Genomic DNA, 17,569 nt, shown 5'->3' with positions numbered 1-17,569 from the left:
TGAAGGCGAGGTGGCAGCTAGGAGCTGGGAAACGTGGTGGTTACTAGAAGAAAAAAACGTGATGGTGGCTTCTGGGAGGAGTAGGGGAGGCGACTCGATTGCAAGCGTGGGGGAACTCTTTTGTGTGGGAAAGAAGCGTCGTCACTACTGCGCTCTTGATGATAGAGAAGGAGAGGCCTTTGGCTGGGGGTACACGACAATGTGGTAATTCTCAAAGGAGCTTGGTGAAGGCGGGCGCAACAGTGAGCTCGTAGGGAAAACGTGAGCTCGGGATGGTGGGGGCGGCTGCGTGGAGAGAGATGGCATGAAGCTCACGGATTGGGAGCTTCAGGACCTGGGTGGGGGATCTCTACAAGGAAGCTTGAGATTCGTGGAGGAGGCTGCTAGTCAGAGGTATTGCTGATGGTGTGAAGGATTCATGATGAGGTGAAGCTATGAAGTGGCCGGTGTGGAGGACTTCCTGGTCTTGGGTGGTGGGATCGTGATTGCAAAATCTTGGAGTAGATGGGCTCTAGATTCTCTATGAGAGTAGAGAATTTTGTGTAGGACAGGAGCATATATTAGCACGGAATGTAGCTGCAATGTTTGAACACGTGAAGGTGACGATGAATGGGGTGTGATGATCTGAGAAAAAGCACAGGGCTGATGGGCGATTAGCTGAGCGGAGAGCTAATGGGCTGATTGATATGAAGTGCAAGTCAGTTATTTTTTTGGGCTGTGGGTTTGCTACCTTTAATCACGCACAAGTGTGCAGGCAGCGTGGGGGAGCTTAGCTTGAACAAAAGATAGGTTGGGAGTTGTCGCTGCTGGGAGCACTCGTGATGTGGCTGCTTACAATTCTGAGTATGACGTACAGCTTGTGTGCAGATGCAATAGTGACTGAACGGAAGTCATGATAGGGACTTTGATCGTTGAGGTTCCATGAATCTATAGGTGGAGGGGATGACTCGATGGATGAGCATTCTTGGGGTTCTTTGTGCATGAGGATTCCATACAAGAAGCATAAGTACGAGCTGTTTTACTTATACAAGTTGCTGGAAGGAGGTGTTGTAGATACATCATGTGTGGTTGATCTGTCGTACAAAGAACGACTGTGTGTATGAACAACTCTTGTTTGACAAAGAGCTACAACAAGTCAAGCCTTCTTTCCCCTCTTTCAAAGAGTTTGTGTGTTCATGTGTGTGTTCTAGTCAGATTGTGTGGGAGATTGACTTGTTATTTGTGTGCTCTGGATATCTGCTCTGGAACCTGGTTCATAAGGTCATCATCTACGAGCCCACATTGCAGCTGATCCCTATGAAGTCTCAGCTATCTGACGTGGTGAAGTACATAATTCCTGGTTGTCTTTCCTTTTTTTCCTTATCAACGGGATGGAGGAGGATCGAATCTCAGCAAATTTGGATGGGGTACCTCCATGTGCCAAGAAGATCCCCTCTGGAATGGCATGGCAAGCACTCTTACCCTGGCCTCTGATCCATAAAAAAAGTGCTCGAACTCGAGAGGCAGATGCCGTCAAAGTGTCACCACAAAACTTGCATACTGACCTCCTCGTGCCAGATGTGCCATATCTCTTTATAAAAATGGTATCCTGCTATACATCTCGCCTTGTGCTTCCACTTGGTCCACCGGCACGTCTTGAGGCCATGGTATGGGAGTAGAGAGTAGAGTAGAGTAGATTGTAGAGGGTAGACCGTAGAGGGTAGACTCTAGACTCTAGAGTAGAGGGTAGAGTAGAGAGTAGAGGCTAGAGGAGAGTAGAGGGTAGAGTAGAGTAGAGGGTAGGGTAGAGTAGAGGGTAGAGGAGAGTAGAGGGTAGTCTTGGTAGAGTAGAGGGTAGAGGGTAGAGGAGAGTAGAGGGTAGAGACTAGAGTAGAGGGTAGAGGGTAGAGTAGAGAGTAGAGAGTAGAGGAGAGTAGAGGGTAGAGTAGAAGGTAGAGTAGAGGGTAGAGTAGATGGTAGGCACTAGGAGCAAGGCAAGCAATGGAGCGGCGCGGGAGAGGAGCCAAAAAACAGAAACGGCGACCGAATTCGGCCCTAAACCCATCGCGGTGAATTTTTCGACAGCCAGGCGTTTCGCCCTAAATGGCCGTTACGGACGTTTCTAAGAAACGCAGAAACGTTTCTTCGCGTTTCGGTGCTCCGAAACGCTTTTTTTGGTGACGCTGAAACCTACACCATCATGAGGTCACATTGTACTTATGAGGATAATGTTGGTGACACCACTAATGCCATATGACTATGTATTTTTAGGACTTAGCATTTAGGATGGGTGATGATGCTTGCTTAGTAGATCCACCCTTCTGCTTGTTTGTATCAGGTATTTATCAGTCTTATAGACCAATCGGTCTTTCGTAGACTTTAATAAACTTTCTTTCTTTCTTTCTTTCTCTGATCTGTCGTAGTAGTGTCTCCCCGTGCGGCGCATCTCCATCAAATAGAGCCCAATGAGAATGAGAGATAGAAAGAAAGAAAGTTTATTAAAGTCTTTGGAAGACCCATGGGTCTATGAGACTGTGAGAAACCTGATACAAGCTAGCTGAAAGGGTGGAGCTACTAATTGAGCATCTACACCCTTACAAAAGCAAAAAACTATGTCCTACATAGTAATATGAAAGTAGTAGTAGTCATCTACAGCATCACCATCATCAACATCATCAGAGCGACTGTCATCAAGATACAAAGTAAAAGTAAAATGTGCTCCAAGGTCAGTGTGTGGTCCCTCCCTCGTCAAGAGCAAGGGAGCCATAGCATGAAATCTGATATAGAGTGCTGCCGGATGCCTGTGGCTCTACGTCTAACAAGGGCGACAGTCATCGCTGTCACGGCCCCACTTTGAACATGGATGGAATGTCCCCAAGTGTAATTTGTGCATCAAACCTTTGCCTGATTTGCTGTCTCACCAGCTCTAGGTCCCGATCATGCCTAGGACTTGTAGGGAGGGAGTTTGTGTGTCCGGCTAGAAGAACTCCGTGATCATGCTCTGAGAACAGTCCGCTAGGGTACGCTCTTCTTCTCTCCGACATCGGAGTAGGCACTGCTGATGCTTAACTGCCTCATGAATGAACCTGGCGAGGTACCTTTGATTTGGAAAAGAGAGAAATCGAGATAACAACCCGAAGCTATCTCAGAATAGACAATAAAAACGTGCTGTGATGTCATAGTAAACTGGGCAGCTGAAGATGAAATGTTCCTCTGACTCAAACTTCTGTAGGCCGCACAGAGTGATATGCGTCTCTCCCTGGGTCGGGTAGAGTCAATGTGAAGAGACCCGAAATTGCCCAATGGAGATCCTCAATGGGGTAGATGGATCTGTGTATACCTTGGTGGGTCAATAAACCCCTCATCCGAGATATGTAGGCAATGATCTCTGTAGAAGGTGAGCTTCATATGGAGCTCATTCGGTTCTAACCAAGTCCAGAATGTGTGTAGCTGCAAAAGATCCTCACGTACGACCTGATTGACCTCATGATACTGGAGTGGGAAAAACAACGCATCAGTGCTCTCCTAGAAGGGAGGAAGTCTATCCATATGTAATCCTAGTCGCTCAAATCATCTCACTGTGTGTGCATACCAGCACCTCTGGTCGCTTGCCTTTGATAGCGCCATGGAGGAGGACAATGCAAATCATGGTAACCTGCTACATCTAGAGGTCTGATCTCTGTATGCCTTGACTCGATATAAGTAGGTACTGACCTGAAATGCTGCATCGAGCTGTAATGGTGAAGATCCAAACTCAGCCTGAATGATCTGGTGAGGAACTGACGGCTTACTACGAATCATCCCTGATAGCATAAGAACTTGTAGTCGCTCCACACGAGCCCACTATCTGACAGGTCTGGCCCCCAACAAGTGCTGCCATACATCCCTGCTGGTCGAACCAAGGAGTCAAAGAGTAAACATTTGGTCAGATGGTCCTGAAAATGTGAACGGAAGCACTGCCTCTCCAACCTGGCCAATGAGGCATATCCGCAGCTCAAGCGAACCTTCATCACCGGTCTCATGGTGAAAATAGGTCTAAAAAAGCTAACCCCCAGGTAGGTATATGATGAAACAATCTTGACCAGTGACCTATCAAAAGTAAACTGCTCCCGATGCATCGTGACCCGAGATGTATTGAAGATCATGACATTGGTTTTACCAAGGTTAACCTTCAGATCACGCGACTCACAAAAAGGCTGTAGTGCATGTAAGTGTCTCTAGAGCCCTTTGCTAAGGACGATAGGAGTACCACATCATCTGCATAAAGCAATATTTGAATCAGAGTGTAGTAAGAGTGCTTCCAACCCCCCCTAGTGTTTGCATGATTGCCTCAAGCTCATCGATGTAGAGGCCAAACAAGGTGGGTGATAAAGGACATCCTTGTTTGACTCCAATTGTACTCAGAATCTCATATGTCAACCAAATGCTGTTCGTACTGTGCTCGAGACTATCTCATAAAGTGCCATAACAGCCCATATAATCTCGTGATCATAACCCAAGTCCTACAAACGCCTGATGAGGCGGGCTCTAGGAACTTTGTCAAACCCTCTACCTCCGTGCCCTCGCCTCCTCAATAATACATCTGAGTGTGAGAATGTGATCCATGGTCCCATGATCATGTCGAAATCCGGCTTGTCCATATGCTCTAAGCCCCGCATCTCTGCGAATTGACTGACCTCAAAATCAAGCACTGAACCATAATTCCTGGACATGACGTGCTCAATCATAATGGTCCTATAGTTCCCCGGGTTCATGGGATCCCTTCCCTTGTGGATAGGTGAGATAGTGTGAAGAGTCGAAGTGCATGGGAAGCCAAGGCAAACAGCTTTATTAAAGAGCTTTGCTAAGATCAGGGCAAGGATGTTAATCCCATATGCAATGAATTGAGTGCATAGGCCTTCATGATCTTTCGCTTGGCCATTATGAAGCTTCATCACAGCATCCTTAACACCGCCCTTAGTGAAGAGTGTACAGGAAGTAGGACGGGGTGAAAGATCAGGACCGGGCTGACTTGGGATATCATATAAGGTGCATGCATAATCATACCAAACCTTATATTATGAGTGCATAGGAAGAAGGACGAGGTATGTGTGTGTGTGTGTAATGATAGTGTATAGTTTTGTCCGTACAGTTGAGAAAACCGTACAGTTTTGCTGTCCGATTTTTTTTTTCGTACTGTCAAAAATCAGTACGATTTTGTCCGTACAGCGAGGAAAATCCGTACAGTTTTGTACCTGCTGTGCTTTCCTCCTTGTAAAGCGTTGCTGCTTCCAAACCTTTTCCTTAACTTGAATGGCGGATTATTCCTATGAGAAAACCTTTCACAAAGACAAGTCGGTTTCCAACAAGAAACAAAAACAGGTGATGGATTCAGATGATTCCCTTCATGACTCTGCTGAGGCTCAGCTTGTTTATGAGGTTATGCATGAAGGGTTTGAAGATACTCGCAAAGGTTGGAAAGATCCACTTCCCACCACTGGCATTATGGTGGAAGTGGATGATATATTTGATCCAGTTAAGGAGTATGCAAAGCATGCCATTATAATTTTCTTCCTAGGATGGATGCCTGCTGCAGTAGATGTTGGGAATTGGTTGACTCGAACCCTGGCTGGTTCTTATGTCAAAAAAGTTCATTCTGTAGCGAGGGGCTTTTTTGAGATCATCATGGCTGATGAGGAGCACCGTCAGGTTTTGCTGGAGCACTCTTCTCTCTTCTATGGCCAGCAGATGGTCCATATCCTGCCCTGATCTCCCACTCGGGATTATCAAGTATTGATTCGGCATCGTTGCCCTGTTTGGGTAGAAGTTGTGGATTTTCCTCAATCCTTGTCTTGTCTTCTCTTCTACCTAAAATTGCAGCTTCCCTCGGTAAGGTGGTATGTCCACCGCGACCCAATGGAAATTCGAATCGCTTCTACATTCTGTGGGCTACGGATCATCCCACTCCACCTTCATATTTGGTTACTATGAATAATGTTTCCATGGGCAGTGCCTTTTACAAGCTCAAGTGGGGGCTGTTTGCAGGTGCTTGCTTTGAATGCAAGCAATTTGGGCACATGGCTTCACAATGCCCTTCCCGACCTCCACGGATGCCAATGCAAGCTGAAATGTTTCAGCCTTTGAATAAGAATGAAAATGCCTCTTTTGTGGTAAAAAACAAAGGGGTCAAACAGTTTTTCTCTGTTCAAGACAAAGGCAAAGCCCCGGCTGTCTCAAATGGTAATGCTTCTTTTCTTGTGCCTTTGTCCTCTCCACCTCAGGGGAAGGGGGGAAAATTTTTGACTGATGGATGACAAATTCCTCGCAAAGTGATCTACCCCAGGCGACCTTTGCCTTCTCGGACTTGGAGTGGTGCATCCTCTCATGGGAAAACACCTGCTGAAAACTCTGGTGTTGGCTTGACCTGGGCTGCGGTGACTGCATATCGGACCTTGTTTTCTGAAGAAGAAGCTGCTACACTTTTGTCCTCTCCTCAGGGTGATGCTTCATCCCAAGGCAGAGGCCCGGACATTGAGGTGGAAATGCAGACGTAGACAGCCCGTTAGTTGCTACCTGTCCCATAACTGTAAATATGCTTGATCATCTGAAGTGTGTTACTCTCAATGTACAGGGAATGTGTGATGGTCGCAAATGGAAACTGGTCTGGATGTATATTAGGCAATTGCAGCCTGATATAGTTGCTTTGCAAGAGCATAATCAGCATATGTATGCTGGTCAGATAGGCCATTTTGCTGGTTATGATATCTTCTATGCTGGAGAGCAGTCCTTTTCTGGTGTGGCTTTTCTGGTAAAGCACGACCTTGAACCTGTTGTGGCTCTCAATGATCGCCATGGTAGATGGATTATGGTTCAATGCCTTGTTCAAGGGGAACTTTTTAATTTGCATCGGTTTATGCCCCCCAATCTTCTCGTGATAGAGCTTTGATATGGGCTGCGATGCATACTTATCCATGGCAACAACATGCCTTCATTTATGGTGACTTTAATAATGCCCCTCAATCGGGTGACAACAGCTCAGGCCACACTCATATGTTGGCTTTTGAAACACAGGCATGGTCTGATTTTTTGCTTCAGTTGCGCCTTGTTGATCTCTGGAAGGAATTACAGCCCATGCTTCCGGTCTATGCCTTTCAGCATAATGCTCAATCTTCTTATTGGGCACGCTTGGACAGATGGTATCAGATTGATCCACAGCATTGTGATGCCTTTACTTGTCAAATTTGGGTTGATCATGCTTTCACACATTCGGATCATGCTCCTCTTTGGTTGAGACTTTTCTTACATGAATTTCCCACTGATGGATTGCTTTGCCGAAGGTTTTTGCTGATTAATAATAGTTATCTGGAGAATACGACTTTAAAGCCTTGGTCTCTGATACTATTCGGCCTCTCTGTCGTCAGATACGCATTGGTTTGGATTATGCCTGGCAGGCTTTTGTTGCTCGGCTGCAAGCAGTTATACGAGATTATGGCAAATCCTATATGCAAGCCACAAGGGAGACTGTAGCACATGCCAAATTTACTTGTCAGAGTTTGACTGAGCTTGCTCATCTTCGCCCTTTGTCTTCAGAGGAAAGCATGCTCTTATGTCAAGCTCAATTCTCTCTTCAATCCAATGATCGCAGAAAGCTTGCTAAATGGGAAACTCGATCCAGACAACGGGCATTTTTGGATAAAGGCTACTCTTCCAAGCAATTTTTTAAGAGTTTACACTACAAAAGACAGGCCGCCAAAATCTGTCGGATCCAAATGCCTGATGGCTCTTGGTCAACATCTCATTCAGAGCTTGCTGATTTATGTGTAGAGCACTTCTCCACTCATTTTGGGCATGTGGATACTCTTTCTTCTCCGGTCGTGTCTGCACGTCATCTTCTTTTGCTCCCAATATGGCTTTGTTCCACGTCGCCATATCACAGACATAGTTGCCAGCCGAAACAGAAATGGAAGAAACGGAGTTTCCGGCCCCCGCCAAAACGGAAATGGAAGAAACAGCAATATGATACAATTTATGTATAAAAATTTATTTTTTATACATAATATAATTATCAAGAGAGTGCAAATCATACATAATACAACTTTCCATACTTGAAGCTTCAAGCATCAATGCATCATTCATGCCTTTATGATTCTAAATTCTTGAATGATGCTTCAATAATCTGAAATCAACATGTATCATGACTAACAAGTTTGACATTACAAGAATCTGAAATTTAGAAGTTTGAAGTACTTTAAACTTAGCACACAAGTTGAAACTTGAAACTTGAAACTTGAAAGCATCCAATGTCTAGACTCCATAGATGATCATGATTCATGATCCACAAATTCCATGATCATGACTCATGAGTCATGCAAGACTCAAAATAAAAGCACCCATGGATGATATAAAAAAAAGCAGCTGCCACCTGGCACCAAGGTCCAAAGTATACTCAGTAGTAAGTAGTGTATCTACTATCATAAAAAAAGAAATAACATAGTCTAGGAATCAAGATGTATAGTGCTGCGGCCTGCAGGCTGCATGCATGATGCATCTGAAGTGTCATGACTAGGAGTAGGCTAGCACTGTAGTCTATACAGTCGTGGTCAAGTGACAAGGACCAAGGTACATCACTACTGATCATGTATCATCCATGGACTCCTCGTCATCGTCATCCTCTACCTCCTCAGATGAGCGTGAGGCATCTGTGACACTGTCTGAAGAAGAATCATCAACTTCAGGAGGGAGACATGGAACGAATAAGCATCTCTCGACATTGAGGAGGATGGAGAGGTGAGGAGGAGGATGGAGAGGACAAGTGAGAAAGGATGGAGAGGTAGAAGGAGGATGGAGAGCTCAGAGGTAAAAGAGGATGGAGAGGTGGAAGGAGCCTGGAGGATAAGAGGTAGAAGTGAAGGAGGATGGAGAGGTTACAGGTAAGAGAGGATGGAGAGAAGAAGGATGGAGGGATGGAGAGTAGGCTGCCAAAAGCTGCAGCTTGCAGGATGGAGAAGATGGAGAGAAGGATGAAGAGGATGGAGAGAGAAGGATGGAGGTCCAAGGAAAACGGGATGGAGTGCAAGAGCAAAGGATGGAGGGATGGAGAGAGCTTAGAGAAGGTGGAGAGAGCAACAAGGATGCACAGAAGGAGTGCAATGGGCGGGAGGCTGCGAAAAAAAGAGCCAGGCGGCGAAATCGCGATTTTGGGGGTCTAGGTCAAAAACAGGTTTTACGAAAACACCGTTTTCGTTTCGCCATTTCCGTTTCCTGCCAAGAAACGGCCATTTCTGGCAACTATGATCACAAATAACACGCAATAGGATGTTCTACTCTTGCAGGTAGATATTGCAAAAGCTTTTGGCACAGTGCAATGGGATTTCATCTCGCAAACTATGCGAGCTTTGGGGTTTGGACAAAAAATGCAGCAGGTTATTTACTGGCTTTACAGAGATAGCAATGCGGCTTGCATTCTTTCCGGGGATATCTCTGATGAGTGGACTCTTCGTTGTTCGGTCCGCAGGGATTCCCTCTCAGTGCTTTACTGTATGCCATTGCTACTCATCCTATGCTACAATATATTGATCATCTTGTGGCTATAGGATCACTTCATGGCTTGGAATTGGATGCTAATCGCAGCATGGTTGCTCAAGCTTATACTGATGATTCTTTCTTTCCCTCGAAGAATACACCCCATGATCTTGGTGCTTTGATACTGGCCCTCTCTGTTTATGGTTTGGCGGCTGGTCTTCATGTTAATGTTCAGAAGTCTAAGTTGCTCCCTTTGCATTCCAAAGACTGGCATAGTCTATTATGGCACGGGGATATCATTCCACCTACTCAGTTTGTTCGTCATCTTGGTTACCCTCTGGGGTGGGAACTCACTTGCCGACAACAACTTGATTGGGTTTTGGCTAAGCTTCGGAAAAAGCTTGAGTATTGGAAACTGGCAACCTGGCCTTTGAGTTCTCCAAAATCTGCCTCCTTCTTTCCTTTTGAGCCAACCTAAAAGCTATGTGTTAACTTTCTTCTTGGCTTGAAGTCTTTGTAGTATTCCTCGATAGAACTACTGGAACACCTCTTTTAAACTATTGGCTTTTTGTTTTCCTCCAAAATGTTGTGTATGTCTAAAGAATGCATTTTGTGCCATGTATTGTGATTTCTCCATTCCCTGTGTGGACCAAATTGTAGGGCATCCGTATTTTTTTACAAAGAAAGGAAGGTGATTGTAGATTATATGCTGTTTTGATACATAGGAAAGTGGGCATTAGAATATATAAAACTAAGATTGTTTGCTTAAAAAAAAACATGCACAAAAATAGGATATTGTTTTTACCATGTAATGAGTGAGGTTACATGTTGTCCAAGCCTCGATGTAATTGTAGCACCTTATTTTGAGGTTGCTACTCATATAATATAATCAATCAAAGATTTCACCCAAAAAAAATGTGTAATGATAGTCAAGGTCATCCACCACTGTCTCATACAAGGGGAAGTTTTTGAATTCGCATAGGTCTATGCGCCACAATCCTCTCGCAACAGAGGTTTAATTTGGGCTGATATGCAAAGCTATCCCTAGAAACAACATGCCTTCATTTGTGGAGATTTTAATAATGCTCCTCGACCAGGTGACAATACTTCAGGTCACACTCACATGTTAGCCTCTGAGCTTCAGCATTGGTCTACTTTATTGACTCAGCTTCCTCTTATTGATCTATGGAAAGAATTACAGCCTATGATGCCTGGTTACACATTTCAACACAATGCTCAGTCTGCTTATCGGGCTCGGTTGGATCGATGGTATAGAGTTGATCCTCAACACTATGATTTTCTCACTGTCAATTTATGGGTAGATTACACTTTCACACATTCTGATCATGCCCTTTGTGGTTGAGGATTAGTCTCCATGAGATACCTGATGACAGGCTTGTGCACAGAAGATTGCTTATTGTCAACAATAGCTATTTAGAGCATGAAGCATACAAGGCTCTGGTAAGAAACCCATTTGTGAATCATTGACTTATTGGAGGCCTATTACTTTGATGCCTGTAATATACAAGATCATCACCAAAATGGTGGTTGATCAGATTGAGGAATATCTACATGATGGCTTGCATCCAGCTCAGTATGGTTTTATTCCAAGGCGATATATTACCGATAATATTGCAAATGCTTATGTTGGGATTGAGTATGCCAAGTACACTAAGCAAGATGTGCTCATTTTGCAGGATTGAAGGCATATTCTTTCACACTTGGAATGGAATGGAAGAGGCTTTTTACAGGGTAACTCTTTGTGAGTTGAGAGCATCCATTGGTCACAGTTTTTTCTCCTCCCTTGGCTCTTCAGGAGCCCTTGTGCTCTTACTTTCTTAATACAAAAGGGATCTCCAATGTTGCTGATGTTATTAAGGATGATGGCACTCTTTTATCTTTCCCTTTGGCTGCTACAAAATATGGTTTGGGCATGCACTATCGTTCGGTATGGCAAGTCATTACTCGAATGCTTCAGCCAATATGGCCTTTAGAACTTCAAGACGTGCTTCAGGATTGGACTCTTCTTTCTTTATACTCGTCCATTCGTCCTTTGAAGGTGTCACGTATAACAGTCTCTTCTTTATATAAAGTTCCGTTATCACCACCCTGGGTGTCGGACAAGGCTAATCAGATTTGGGCATTGCACCGTCCACTCAAATGGTGGAGAAAGAGATATGCACTTGTATGGTTGAGATTTATAGCCATTTGTGAGAAAGAAACATTGCCTAACCATAAAGGTAAGACCCTCTCATGGCTACCTTTAAAATAGACAAATTCAATGGCCAAATCGCACCATCTAAAACTGAGTCAGACTTGTTCTTCTTATTCTTTTGATCTACCTTCTTCTTTTTGCAATCCTTCGCAAAATGGCTTGGCTTGTCACAATACAAGAACTTCTTTGTCTTCTTCCTCTCGTTAATAGAATTGTCCTCTTCATCTCCAGAATCATCGTTCTTAGGCTTGCCACCACTAGGCTTGCCATGTCCTTTGCCAACAATGCCTTGTCATTATTGTCTTTATTATAGAGCTTCTCTCGAGCCTCTTCATGCAGCAGTAATGGACCCAACTCCTCAAAGATCAGAGGTTTGGTCCTTTGAATTTGGCATTCCAAGATTCCATTACGCCAATAGGTCTTTTTATGCTATATTCTGTTGGGGGTTGTTCCGTCTGCACAGCTTTTATCATGCAGAAGTATTGCTCCAACTATCTGTCATCAGTGTTTAGTTCCAAGGGAATCAGTATCTCATATCTTTTAGCATTTTCCCAAGACATAGAGCTTGTTGGGCATCCTCCGACACAGATTGAGAATGCAGTTTTCTCAGGCTTCTTTTGGCAAGCTTTTCTGGTTGTTTGGTGTCACGGGGACGTGGAGTTATGAACCGTGACTAACTTTGGCTTAGGGGACTAGCCCAGGGGAAGCGACACTTTCTAGAAGTCCCTAGGTGCACACACTAGGCCTACATGCTAGGGGCAAGGCAAGGTCTAAAGGTTAGGCCCAAGAGAAACCAATGTTTCATTGGTTAGAAGGGTTAGGATTTTAATGTGAGGGGCAAACCAATGTTTCATTGGTTTTGGTGGGTTAGAGCATTAATGAGGGGGCCATGTGTTAGCCTCTCATGGACACCTACCCCCTTCCTCTCCCTCTAAGGCTAAGGTACGTATTTCTTTTGACGTTGAACTTCTTGTTCAATTGACGCATCCCTGAAGGGTACGGCTGTTTTTTCGCTGCATTTTGGACCTTCACTGGTGGCTGGCTCGTTTCTTAGGGTTGCCAAGCTTGCTCATTAGGTTTTGTACAGACTGTACGGAGCCTTTAAGGTGGTTGTACGGGAGCAGTACAGGCAGTTTTTCCTAGTTTTTTCCAAGATGGATTGTAAGTGCTGTTCTTTCTTGTTGGCACACATCCCGAGATACCTTCAACAGTATTGTACCCCCCCTTTTTCCTGCTGTACAGCCTGCGCAGCTCCTCTTTCCTGCCGGTGATTATCCTGCCCTCTTTCTCTCTCTGATTCCAGGCCATTTTCTCTCTTCCTTCCCCTCCAAGTTGCCATTTTCTCCTGCTGCCTCTTGCTTGCTGGGTCTGCTGCCCGTGGAGGTGTTCTAGACTTGATTGGAGCTCCTTGGAGCTGATCTGGAGCTGGATTGAAGTCGTTTGAAGCTGGTTTGAGTTCTCTTGTCACTATCCCTTTCACGTTGATTGTCTTTAGTCATTTTGGAAGCTTGTTGTTGCTCCTCTGCTATTTGAAGTCCCCTCTTGGCCATTCGAGTTGTGAATTGACACCCAGTTACAAGGGGGGTGTAACCAGATGGGTGTCAAAGGAACAGTGTGTGGATTTTAATAAGCCTTTCCCCCTATAGGTTCATCTAAGCTAAGGTATCAACCCCCTGAGCTCTCCTCATTTGGGGGCTCACAGTTAGGGCATTGACCCTATTTCTCCAACACCTCTTAATGACACATTGTGGTCCATTCCAAGACAGCTTCTTTGCGGAAGCTCTCAAGAACATGTCAAGGATGTCTTCTTTATCTGGTCTTGAATCCAGCACCTCCATTATCCCCAGGAACATCCCCGCATCACTCATGAACAACAGGGTCTAGTTAGGAACAATGGTACACTCTCTGATCCAAGTCACGAACACCCTGGTCTCTCCAGTAACCCAAGGCACCAACATACACATCCAGTCGTCCCCCTCGGAAGATATGGACCGACAAGACCCTGCAAAGTACACAGCATCTTGGGTCTATTTCAACATGACATACACTTGGTGTCATTCGCATCTTGGTCCATGATTCCCCGCATAATGAGATCATAGTGGCTGGTCCACGTATATCGCCACTAGTTGGAATCTCTCTAGCCAATTCTAGAGTAAGTCTATCACCCATTGATCTTTTGGATCCTTTGTCTCCAGCATAAAAGCTTTGACAAGATCATCTCTTTGTCCTTCGAGCATCATACAACTGGGCCTGTCTGGAGAAGCCTCTTGATCACCTCCGTCAATCAGCAACTTAGAACTTTTCGAAGTCGTCGTTGCTAATCTCAAGGACAATCTTGCAGTAGGCTTTGAAAGCCTCCACAATGAGAGATCTTCCTCTGTCTATACGGAAGGCTTTCATCTTTTGCTCTTCATTGAGCTGAGAGCACCTATACAAATATTGTTCCCAAAGCAGTCTACCTCATGCAATCTTGGCCATCCCTTAATTCACACTAGATTTCGTCGTACCATTCCATTAGCTGAACAAAAACATGCATTTTCTAGTGGTTTGGGAGGGGGAATCACAATTTGAATGCCTGAAGTAGCTTGTAGGAGCTGACACGAAGGTAATTGACATAAATATGTTTTTGCAAATGGGAGGGGGATATGAAGTCTTTTATGGCTGAAGCTTGTAGGACTTGACACAAAATCAAGCATAAGTATGCTTTTGCACAATATTCCAGGCTGCATATGGAGCTGCGAATTAGATTTTGCCTTATTTTTCGGAGCTTAGGGGTGGATGCCTTAAAGACCCCAATTTTGAGAAGAGAAAATAGGTCTTTAACAGAATTTGACATGGAGTAAAAGAGCAAGTGTTTGCTGTAATTTCATATCATTCAATGCACAAGTGAAAAGACAATTAATTTGCTGCAATTTCGTAATCTGGCATCGGTACAAATCTTGACATAACCATACAGTGTATTGACAGTCTATACATGCTTTGCTACAGGTGGATGCACATGGATGACAATTTGCAGCTACTTCCATGGGCTTTCGTGCTTTGTCTTCCATATTTTACACATCTTGAGGCAACAGTGTGCATTTACTGCATGTGCAATATGTATGTAGAGGCTTGAACAAAATATCACTAAAATTTTAGTTGTTCGTCAATACTTGTTGTTTTTAACAGAATCTAGTGTTATACGAACAGCCCATGTTTGATCTAAACAAAAAAATTTTGTGCGGACAGACATTATCCAGAATTTGAAAGAGTTGCACACTTTTCATGGGCCTTTTCCAGCAATTTCCTGCACGTTTTCAAATCTAGGTCACACGTGTAAAGCCCCATGTGCATTATTTTTGCTTACCTTTTATGAGCCACCTTGCAGTAAAAACTGTGCTAACTTTTTAAATTATAAGTCTCGACTAGGGTGTCCACACACCACATTGCGCACATTTCCCAAGGCAAGTGAAATAAGGTCAAAGACAAATACGATTAATTATATGTAGTATTGACATACCCCCAAAGCTAGTCACCGAAAAGGACTACAAACCTTTCCATTTCTTATTGGAAAAGTAGGACCGAAAGGGATGCTGGAAAGGGCTCTCTCTCTCTCTCTGTACAGCATGGATGCACCACCCGAGATGATCCCATGAGATGAGATCAACCGTATCATAGTAAAATAACATACTTTACTTTCAAGGAAACTACGGAACATACTTAACTTTCAAGGAAACTACTAATCATAGTTCATGATCTCCAAACAATGTAGACCACATATCCTAGGGACCCCTGCAAATACAGCCTCAATCAAAGAATCAAAGACCTATAGATTCGGCAGGGGGTTGCTATGAGACAGGTCATAGATGTTTTTGTGTCATGCTATAGAGTTTGTCAATGTATGCATAGGCCAAATCAGTATGTGATTTATCCCTCTTCTCGGCACTTCCTACAAACTCAACCAAGGCAGTAACCCTTAGACTTCAGCCCCTCCTCCCTGATCTTAGACATGATTCTTAGAGAGGCTTTATACAGGGCTGGAGCATGTTGATAACATCTTCTCATTTTGGCAAGCAGTTGAGTGGCTTCACTTTGAGAAGGATTATGACAAGATAGACTAAGGCTTATGGCAGGGTGGACTGAGGTTTCTTGAAAGGAAGTCTCGGACATATGGGTTTCTCTGGAGTGGTGCATAGACATTTCTTCTCTTTACCACTCAGCTCTGACACAGTGTGCACGCAGGTTGACATGAGAAATTGCCATCACTTCTGTCCTTTGCCTCAATCTGTACTTCTTTGTAGTGGAGCTATGAGCCATTTCCATGGCACGATGTTATTCTCACCTGTGGGGTAGGATATAAGGCTCCCCGTGGCCTATCTTTCATGAGAGAATTTTTTTCACATATACTGCCAAAGGGCGGACTAGGTAGAATCAGCCCTCCCTGCCCCTCCACTTCGCAGACCTCCGCTCAGCCCACGCTGTGCCTCCCCTGTATGCATCCGAAACAAGTGACAGGGCGAGTCCAGAGGTGAAGTGTATGCGCAGCAGAAGCTCAAGATCGATCCTCTCTTTAGATGCATTTGAGCTGGGCGGTGTAGAACAATCTGGAGTGGGGACACGTGCCATCTTATCCATCCCTCAATTTATTCCTTCCCCTCCCCCCTCCCCCCATATTTCATCACTAATACCATTTTTCACCAACTGGGGGTCCCTATTAGTGGGACGACAGCTTATTTTTCACATATATTGCCAAAGGGCCTTTCTGGCATTTCCACTTATCCGATTTGTTGTGACAGCCTGGTTTCTTTTTTCCATGATTTTGTATGAGGCTCTCATAGGAGTTTCTCTTGGATCTATACAAGTTACTTTTTAGGCCCAAATGTATTCAAAATATGGCTAAAGGTTTGGAGGCAGGTGTATATAGTGGTTGCTGCACATTAGTTCTGATTAATATGCAAATATGTTTTTCTCAAAGATGTACAGGAAAACCTGTAAACTTATGCTAATTTCTGCCATGACTTAAAAAGGGAGATCGTAAGAGTTGAAAGGCCTGGTATGACACAAATACATACATTGTCAGAGACCAAAAGCAGGTTCCAGTAGATAAACAGATCCATTTTAGTATTCAGAGATTATTTATATAGGCTAAGCTTCTCTTGGTCTGGGCAACTTGCACTAGAGTTGATGTAAGGGATCATATTTGGTTGTTGACAGATGGCTCTGTGGATTGGTCCTATCTCAGTGAGTACCGGAGTTTTGGCTCCACACACATCCAAACTACTGGCAAGAGCTTTTGGGGAGATAAGTGAAAGGGGATGCATAACTATTGTGGGAGGAAAAGAAGCTACCAATTCTGTCAAAAAAGAGGGCGTCTCTGGCTCGATATCCCACATATCTAGAGGGGGTGCTGCATTTTTGGAGTACTTAAGAGGTGTTAACTTGCCGGCAGTTTCTGTCCTTGATTCTGTAAGTGTTTATGCATTGTGATCACGACTTCTAAAAAGGGGAAGCCAATGGCTATAGGCACAGAAAATCTACTTAGATTAGTTCATCTTTCTCGAAGAAACAGTTCGTCAGTGGTGATCTTATTTTTCTCAGAAGCTTGTGTGTTTGATCGTCGTATCAAATAATATCAGTGTGTTTTGGTGATTTAGGCATGCCCTCAGGCTCCAGAGTGGGAAATTATCTACGGCAATCCTTATCTTCCTCTGTTTGTAGATGTTGGCAGCGGTAGTCATCCTCTTGTTTTCATCGTTATTGGTGTTTTCTCTTCTGTGCACTAGATCTATCATCTGACTGTGTCTACAATTGTTGATTTGTATATCAGGTTTTTTGCTTTGGTCTTACTGTTAACACTTGCCACAAGCTGTTGAAGCTTTATAATAATAATAATAA

The 17,569-nt window shown here is 44.1% G+C and overlaps 1 protein-coding gene across 13 annotated transcripts in view; it reads left to right on the top strand.

Annotated features, from left to right (window-relative positions):
- The window catches only part of LOC147883049 (uncharacterized), a 262,662-nt gene that overhangs the window by 110,266 nt on the left and 134,827 nt on the right, over positions 1–17,569 (top strand). For 12 of the 13 annotated variants that reach the window (XR_015543772.1, XR_015543771.1, XR_015543775.1 and 9 more), the window contains 2 exons: positions 16,889–17,140; positions 17,329–17,404. Coding sequence is in view for 8 of the 13 variants with exons in the window: in XM_087399419.1 (XP_087255545.1) it covers positions 16,889–17,140; positions 17,329–17,404 (328 nt within the window). In the remaining 5 variants the exon portion in view is untranslated. The remainder of the gene's footprint in view (positions 1–16,888; positions 17,141–17,328; positions 17,405–17,569) is intronic. The other variant, XM_087399420.1, reaches the window with a different exon arrangement.

This window comes from Dipteris shenzhenensis, chromosome 28, assembly GCF_047967505.1.
Source record: "Dipteris shenzhenensis isolate YYH24624 ecotype China chromosome 28, Dip_SZ_1.0, whole genome shotgun sequence".
NCBI lineage: Eukaryota > Viridiplantae > Streptophyta > Polypodiopsida > Gleicheniales > Dipteridaceae > Dipteris > Dipteris shenzhenensis.
Note: the sequence above shows the minus strand (reverse complement) of the source record. Positions and strands in the feature narration are given on the sequence as shown.